Source organism: Pteropus alecto, unplaced genomic scaffold, assembly GCF_000325575.1.
Source record: "Pteropus alecto unplaced genomic scaffold, ASM32557v1 scaffold61, whole genome shotgun sequence".
Classification (NCBI taxonomy): Eukaryota; Metazoa; Chordata; class Mammalia; order Chiroptera; family Pteropodidae; genus Pteropus; species Pteropus alecto.
In genome coordinates, this window is record NW_006434835.1 from 258,224 (window position 1) to 266,341 (window position 8,118).

General features: G+C 59.9%; 1 protein-coding gene across 7 annotated transcripts; it reads right to left on the reverse strand.

The window, feature by feature from the left end:
• Positions 1-1,508: 1,508 nt before the first annotated feature.
• On the reverse strand, positions 1,509-7,665 carry TMEM18 (transmembrane protein 18). 7 transcript variants are annotated; one of them, XM_006910208.2, is made up of 5 exons: positions 6,031-6,205; positions 4,762-4,938; positions 3,760-3,814; positions 1,769-1,862; positions 1,509-1,683 (listed from the first exon to the last, which is right to left on the reverse strand). In XM_006910208.2, exons 1-5 carry the CDS (start codon positions 6,188-6,190, stop codon positions 1,591-1,593), a joined length of 579 nt encoding a protein of 192 aa, XP_006910270.1. In that variant the 5' UTR covers positions 6,191-6,205; the 3' UTR covers positions 1,509-1,590. The 7 variants fall into 7 exon arrangements, with proteins under 7 accessions (XP_006910270.1, XP_006910271.1, XP_015443748.1 ...); XM_006910209.3 differs by having other exon boundaries at positions 4,762-4,882; positions 6,031-6,185; XM_015588262.2 differs by having other exon boundaries at positions 4,762-4,942; positions 6,031-6,175.
• Positions 7,666-8,118: the final 453 nt, after the last annotated feature.

The window sequence follows — 8,118 nt, forward strand, 5'->3', positions numbered from 1 at the left end:
AGACAGCTATTCACAAGCTATTTTTCAAACCCAAATCAAGAGCCAATGGCATTTCCCTTATTAAACTGTATTTTTCTAAAAAACCTGCCTCTCTCCTCAGTGTCACTCAGAAGCTACGGCTCCAGACGAGGCAGGGATGGGGAGCGTGCCGTACGGTAGTTTCTGAAGTGGACGTCATGAAGTGATTATTTTGTGGGCCCGTGCTGACGAGAGTGTCAGCGCTATGCCCCTGTGCACCCAACTGCAAAAACTGTGCAACTTAGGACTATAACTGACCCGACGTTAAAACCCGCCAGCTGAGACGGCCAGTCACTGACTCCCTCCCTTGTGATTCTGTGTCCTGAAAACCACAAGGCTGATTCCACAGGGACCTCTCCGCGGACCCCGACCCAACGGCCTGCTAGGCGGAAACATGTCGTTACGACGTGAAAAAGCCGAGGAGCCCCCAGCCCGTGTGGTCCCAGCCCCCCGGGAACGGGGCCAGGGTGGGGAGGCGTGGCGCAGGTCCCCACGCCCCTGCTCCCGGGGTTTCTCGGTCTCAGCAGTGCTGTCACTTTGGGTCGGATGGTCCCATTTGGGGACTGTCCTGGGCGTGCAAGACCTCAGCCGCATCCCTGGGCCCCACCCTTCCAGGGACCACCCGCATCACTGCTTTGCCACAAGCCCGGGAACAACAAGCCCTGCTCCCAGTGGCCCAGCGGGGCGGCCGGGAAGTGACGACACCCACGCCACACAGCAGACTGCTACTTAGTCCAACATTTTCATCCCAGTTGAAACTTTGTCACTCACACTGACTACAGAAGCAGCAGGACCACTTAGCCGGTTACCACGGGTTCCGCAGGCACCACGTGTCCACAGTTTAGCTGGAAGACCCCAGGCACCGTGAACACAGACAGGGCCGGCGTTGGAATGTGTCCTGTGACGTGGACAGCTGCTGTGTTGTTTTCTCACGATTCCGAATCCACCTGTTTGTGACATTGGTGCAGCTGTTTTGATCTGAGGAACGTGGAGGGGCAGCTACCACCTAACGGACGTTTAGCTGTGACGCCGAGAGCCAGTGACGGCTCACCCAACGTGTGGCCTGCATGAGGCGACTCTCGGGTCTCCGTGGCCTCTGCAGACCTGGGGGGCCTGCTCCTGCTGGAGGCCGAAAGCAGCACTCCGTCTGCCCCAAGCGCGGCCCATGCTGGCAGCCAGACCCCCGCTCCCGGTCAGCTGTGCGACCCCTCCGAGATCCAGCTCGCAGGAAGGACCACCTCAGCCAGCCTGGACCACACCCCTTAGGTCCTGTGCGACTCATCTGCCACCGGTTTCCAGCACTTTACTCCCTCACTGGCCGAGACATGAGCCTGCATCCTATCGGCCTATGAAACGTTGTTACTATAAATGACAGTTCCTGAAGTGAACCCGGCTAAACAAATGACTCACAAAGACAACCTCAGCCCGTGAGCATGATGTGCGCAGGCAAAACACTGTCGCAATGAAAGAATCACCTCTGCAAACCTAAGGACACCTGTGACACATGCACTTTAATACGCAGAACAGCGGCGCAGTAAAAACTGCCATAAACACACAGCGACCGCGGTGACGTTAGTCCCGCCTCTTCCTTCTCCGTTCTTTCCTCTTCTCTTGTAAGTTCTTCAGGTCGGTCATCACACTCAAAGTCTTGCGCACCCACATGATCTGCAAACGAGCGTGTGAGACATGTTTAGAGCTGGAAGACACACGCACAGAGAGGAAGCAGAAGCTGGACACCTGTAACACGCACCACGAGGATCATGGCGTTGAGCAGCAACGGCGCCGAAAACACGAGCGAAATGAACATCCCCCTGGAGTCAAAATACTGGTACTTTGCAAATAGCCTGTTTTGAGAAAAATGTGAAAATTACTTGGCATCACAAAACAATGATTTTAACAAACATCTCCATTTACCGTCAGGCTTTTCGAAAGCTCTCGTGTCAGCAATGGCAGAACCTGCGACTCAGTGGCCAGCACAGCATGTGTGCTGAGTGACAGTTAGTGACGCACCTGACAAATCACGTCTCGGTGACAGACACTGACTGAGAACCTAGTGTGTGTGTCATCGGCACTGGGGTTGGGGCGGCAAAAAGACAAGACCCGGCTCAGGGACAGCCTGGGTCCGAGGACGGCTGAGACAGTCGGAGCCAGCCTGTCAGGAGTCATCACAGAGCACGAAGCAGCGAGGGACGTGCGCGGGGCTGGGACCTAGGGAGCTCGACTCCACTCGGTCACCCTGGGAGGGCAGCGTGTGGGGTGACGAGAGGCTGGGCTCACGCTGTGTCAAAGGCAGAGGCCACAGAACCTGAGACCATCTGCATGGCGCGTGAGGCCTCCGGCCTGAGTGCCTGAGGAAGAGCCACTGTGCTCTGGGGTGGTTGGGCAGGGAGGGTTAGCTGTGTGATGGTCACCAGACAGCCACAGTCTTCAGGTGGCAGGACGGAGAACCTGGTGCCCCAACGCCTGGAGAACTCGGGTTGCGGAGGGGGCAGCTGACGGGGCGGCTGGTGGGGAGAAGGGAAGGGGCGGTGCTGTCCTGGGAAAAGGCCTTCAGGAGGGAGGGGTCGGGGACAGTGGGTGAACATGCCGCTGGCCCGCCGTGCCCAGAGCGTCCTGTTGCGGGTGGGCGCACGCCTGACTGGGCGGGCTGCGGGGAGGAGGGGACAGTGACCACTGCGCAAGTCGGTGCAAAGAAGCAAAGGGCGGGGGCAGGGCGGGGACTGTTTGAGACAGGTGTGTATCCTGGGTGTCCCCGCTGACTGGCAGTGTCGGAGTAAGGCGCCTGTGATGCAGGAGGGGAGGTGGGGGCGGGGACGAGGGCTGTGACTGCGCTGGCTTCGTGCACGAGGAGGCGTGCTCGTCACCCAGGAAGGGGACCTGGGCACGTCCGCTCAGCACGCTTTGTTAAGTTTAGAGCCAAGAGCACCTGGGTCGGCTCCGCAGGCTCAGAGGCCACGTCTTCAATTTGTTACTGCCGACAGACGAGCTTTTCTTTTTTACTTGCAAAAACTTATTAAAGTTTTACACTTAAAAATGTAAAAGCCACGTCTGGCTCACAGGCCACAAAAAACAGGTATAGGCCAGGCGAGCCGTCGTCTGCAACCCCGTCCTGATCACCAGAAGGTCCTACCTGACACTGAAGGCCAAGGCTCACCGCCAAAGCCTGTCGGTCGGCGTGGCGTGTGTCCTGTCCCCTGCCTGGGCGCAGGTCAAGGCTAAACCACAGGCGGGCTTGACACTCAACTAGGTGACAGATGGGAAAGGGAGAGGAGGGGAAGCCCTGGACAGAACAAGGATGAGGACAGACTGTGGGTCTGGATCCGGGGAGGTGGAGGACACAGGAAGTGGCCTGGCGTTTTGGGTTAGAGGGAGGGCCCTGTGGGGGAGGACGTGGACAGAGCTGCCAGCACCTCACTGCAGGAGGGCTGCCACCAGTGGGGGCCGCACAGGGACGGTGGCTGTCGGGTGGCAAGGACAGCTGCTCTGAGCCCAGAGACAGAACACGGCAGGCCCGGGAGGGCAGCAAGGCCTCAGCACAGCACCCTGTGCTCTGCCCACATGTGGACCCAGCTCTGTCCCACAGGTCCCTTATCCCTCAGTAAAAGCACAGCGGCCCCGCCCGCTCTCACTGTCAGGAAGTGTCAAGCAGCCCTCAGCTGAACTGCTCAGGGGCAGGGTCACAGGGTGTTCACTATCAGCAGCTGCTGCCCACCGGAGCCTGTGGCGCAGACGGGGTCTCACCTCCAGTTCCTGGCGGCCACTTCGTTGATGTACTCGGCACAGTAGACCAGAGTCACTGCGAGAGGGGACAGGGGAGAGTCCCAGGTTAGTGTGAGGGACTTCGGCTGCACCTCCCTCACAAACGAGCAGTTAATGTAAACGCGACAGGACAGCAAGTGTGTGACAAACACTGGGGTTTGTTTTAGATATGACACGAGGCAGAGTTAAACGTAAGGCCACAGGGCACTCCCACTGACAGAGGGACAGCGAGGTCAGCACGCGACCGTCCCCACGGGCTGAGGCGGCGCCGCGGCTCGGTGCGCACAGCGGCCGGGGTCCTTCCGCCCGGAAACCTAGTGCGCGCCCGCTCCGCCCGCATCTCCCATGGGACCGCGCGGCGGGTGCCAAAGGGGAGAGCGGCCCTCGCAGCTACGCGCCGTCCACCTCCAGATCCCACGACAGCGGCTGCCCTGGCGAACCGGCTACCGGGCGGCCACAGCGGTGTGGCGGCAGAGACGGGGCGGACGGCCACCCTGACGTGCCAGCCGCAGCAGGAGCCTCACGGGGGTGCCTTCGTCCCGTCTCACCCTGCCACAGGGCTGCTCCTCGCCTCGCCTGACCCCGTGCGGGGACTCCGCTCCCTGTGACCTTTCTCATCACTCCGCGCCCTGTTCCTTCTCCACGTTCCTGTAGCTCCTGTGCTGAAATCTGACCCGCGAAACGCGTCACTCTGCGCACACGCGCAGCGCCGAGGCCCCCCGAGAAAACCGCCTGGCCAAGAGTCTCAGCGCCCCCCGGAGTCTGAGTGTGGTCTCCTCTCCTCCTACCCAGCACTGAGCCCCCTCCCCGGGCAGTCGGCGCCACGCACTCCTTTCAGAGCCACTGTCCGCAGGAGAGCGAGAGCTGGGAGTGCCCTGCAGCCAAGTGCGACACACGGTGGAAGGGGCAGGTCTGAAGGGCACGTTTATGTGCGGAGAACACGCACGACGCGTGTCACACACAAGTCTCGCTTGCTCTACTCACCCAGGCACAGGAAATGCCCGACCTGCAGCTCACACCTCTGCGACGAGAAACAGGTGAGCAGCAGGCAGAGCACGTGGAAGGCGACCAGCCCCAGGAGCCACGGCTCCGTCCAATCTGTCTGCTGTGGGACACATCGTGAGACATTCAGCAGCGACAGCTCCTGCAGGGCCAGGCTTCCTGTCTCCAGGGTCAGGGGGAGTCAGTGGGCCTTCCTTCACTCCCAGAACTTCCTGCTGCTGAGCAGGCATTCAGGGAGGACCCAGACACGGGGGACGGGGTGAGGGCAGCAGCAGGAGAGGGGGAGGGGAGGAGGGAACCTGAGCGGCCCCATGGCAACCGCTGCCCAGGGACTGAAGGGCAATCACTGGCATGGTGCTGGGCACACAGCACTCGGCCTCATGGACTGGCGCTTCTGCTTGCGGAGCAGAATCAGTCTTTGGGCTGAGCAGAACCTAAGGATGGTGTCCCCTGGTGAGGGGGAAGTGCAGGGGCTCGTTCTGGAGATGCACTTGGTTTCTCCCAGAAGACCAGTGCTTAACGCCTGGGAAATCCGAGCCATCTCAATTTGCGAGATGTGACTTTCTGCCTTACACCCAGCCCTCCAACTAGAGCTGCGATCTCAGGTCTCCTCAACTTTATGGGTGGACATATCGGCACCCCTAAACTCAGATGCTCCCCCAAACTGATTCCTGCCCATGCTCAGATCCACACCCTGCCATGCCCCCCTCAGGCCCCGCGAGGAGCCCTCAGGCCTAAGTGTGTGCTGTCCGCCTGCACGCCGAGGCACCGCAGGACCGCGCACAGCGGTCACCCTACAGCTTGGGCACGGTAAGCTGGCCATGAGCTATGTCCATCAACGCGCATCCGAGGGGCTAGAGCGAGGAACAAGGAGAGGGCGGGCAGGGCAGAGCGCGGGCAGAAGCAGGAGGCCACAATACACGGGGACCGGCACGCTGGGGGAGCCGCAGCACCTTGCCACTCCGGCCACACCCGGTCTGCGCCCTCTCGACCCTCCCCGCCGCACTGCTACCCCGCCCTGCCTGTCATCCGGCACAGCCTTAAGCTCCGCCCCCACGGCCCAGGCCCCGCCTACGGAAGTCCCGCCCCGGCCCAGGCCCCGCCCGCGGAAGCTCCGCCCACACCAACCAGGGCCCCCACCACACCCAGGGGCCACCCCTAAAGCCGTCCGCGGGCTGTCGGCGTCCGTGGCGGCTGCTGGGAAGCACGGGCAGCCCCAACCGCCAGCGACCGAGCGGGCCATCAGGTTACCGTGATCACGGAGGGAATGCTGACGGGGAACGAGCTGACTGAGAAGGCGGACGGCATCGTCCCTGGGAAATCCCACTCTTACCACCGCCGTCTGGCCGGCCACGCCCCGCGCGGCTACCGCACGGAGGGCTTCCGGCGTCGTCTCTCGCGAGATCTGCATTTATCGCGAGACCTGTTGGTCGGAAGAAGGAGGGTGTGCCCAGTTAACTCGCGATATCTCCAAGCCCAGTCCCGGGTCCACGTCTCGCGGTATTCAGGGGTGTTAAATATAATGACGCTCGACGTGCGTCGCCGTCTGTCACGAGTTCCCTTCCGACCGCTGGGCAGGAGCGGGAGGGCGCTGTGAAGTGCGTGGAGCCGTCACAGTGCCCAGCTGTGCAGCTGGCCCCGCGAGGCCGGCGGCCGTTCGCCTAAGGCCCTTTTGCCCGGTGTTCCGTGTCCCCGGCCCTCTGCCGGGAAGTCAAGGCGACGGCCGACGGCCCGCTGCGCCCTCCCCTCGGGGACTGGCCAAGAAGGACGCCTCACGCCTCCCTCAGCAGAGCCTTTACGGTCACGGTGCCACGTCCCCGGCCGGCCCCCAGCGGTGGCTCCTCCCGACTCCGTGTGATTCCCCCGAGAGGTTGTGCAGCTGCTGTCCCGACTTGTCCCCAGCGTGGCAGCCACTCAGGGCGGGGCCTGCGTGTCCTCACAGCACCTGTGAACAGGCCTGTCTGCACTTTCCTGCCAACTCCCCCGAGTCCGCGGTGTACGATCCCTTCCTCCACGCTGAACCTGGAGACCCTGGTGACAGCTCCTAGGCTCCTGGGACTTTCTGTCCTATGCCAACCTCCGGGTTCCTGGTTCGACTCCGGGGCCTCTGGGCTGCACGGTTTTGATCCCGATGTGAAGCTACAGTGCAGGTTACCACAGAGCCTTTGACAGCAATGCGGATTTTATTTGTTTTCATAGAAATCAGCCTGCGCTTCCAGTAGAAGCAGCCCTGCCTGTCACCCCTCCCAGCAGGTGGGAACTCCCCTTGCCCCTCCCCTCTTGCTTCCAACTGTTCTCTGTTTCCTCCTCTTTCCTCCTCAACATTCAGAAATGAGCCTTTCCTTGGTCTGACGTCGTTATACCTTTTCTCAAAACTTGAATGAAAACGGAAGGCAGGCGTACCTCTTCCCCCAAGGGATCCTGGAGAACAGCTCGGGTCCACTTCTCCAGAGCCCCGGGCGCCAAGCGTGAGAGCCACTGCGTTTCCTTCCATTTGTGCCTCCTCCGGGCTGTGGTGTTCGTTAGGGTTCCGGCTGCTGCTCGAGATTCTTCCCTGAGGGCCTTCTCTGCCCTCTTTCTGTTGTGCTGCTGTCCCTTTTATTTCAGTGGTCACTTAGCTTCCTGTCACAGATTTTCACCTTTGCCCAAAGTCAGGCATGCACAGTGTTCCCTAAACCTAGGTCAAAAGATCCAGAAACATGCAAGATGATTCCGTGCGTGGAATCTATAAAAACGTTTAACTCAAAGCTGACACGCTTGTTCTGATGCTACATCCCCCTAGGAGGTGACACTGTGTGCCTCCTGCGGAGGCCTTCGTTCTGTTCCCCTGTCCCGCCCAGAGGCGCTCATGCTGGGGTGAAGCCTGGTGGCTGGAGTCTCCGGACTCAGGGCCGAGCGCATTGCAGATGAGGCTCCAGCAGGTGGCAGCACGAGGCCTTGTACCAGCTCCTGCGCTGGAGAGACCTTGCGCCTTTTTTCCAAGTTGTTTGCAACAAAATTAACTTGCATATATTCATAGCTGTTGAATTGAGAGATGTTAGTCAACAGTATTTAATTTTAGATGGAGAAGTAATGTTTTTCTGAACATCATAGAATGTTATTTTTTATTTATTTGATTGCCTTTAGGAAATTGTCATTTTAAAATGTGTTTGTGAAAAATTTACAATTATGAATAATAAAAGCTTTACAGGTAAAATCCAACAAATTTAATATCTTACCTTCGCTTTCTTTTTTCGATAGTCTATGCCTCCCCGCCTCGGTGGCGGAGTTCACAACTGTGTGGGCCCCGGGACGCACTGTGTCCTGCCAGTTGGCTGATTTCGTTGCTGACTTTATCTG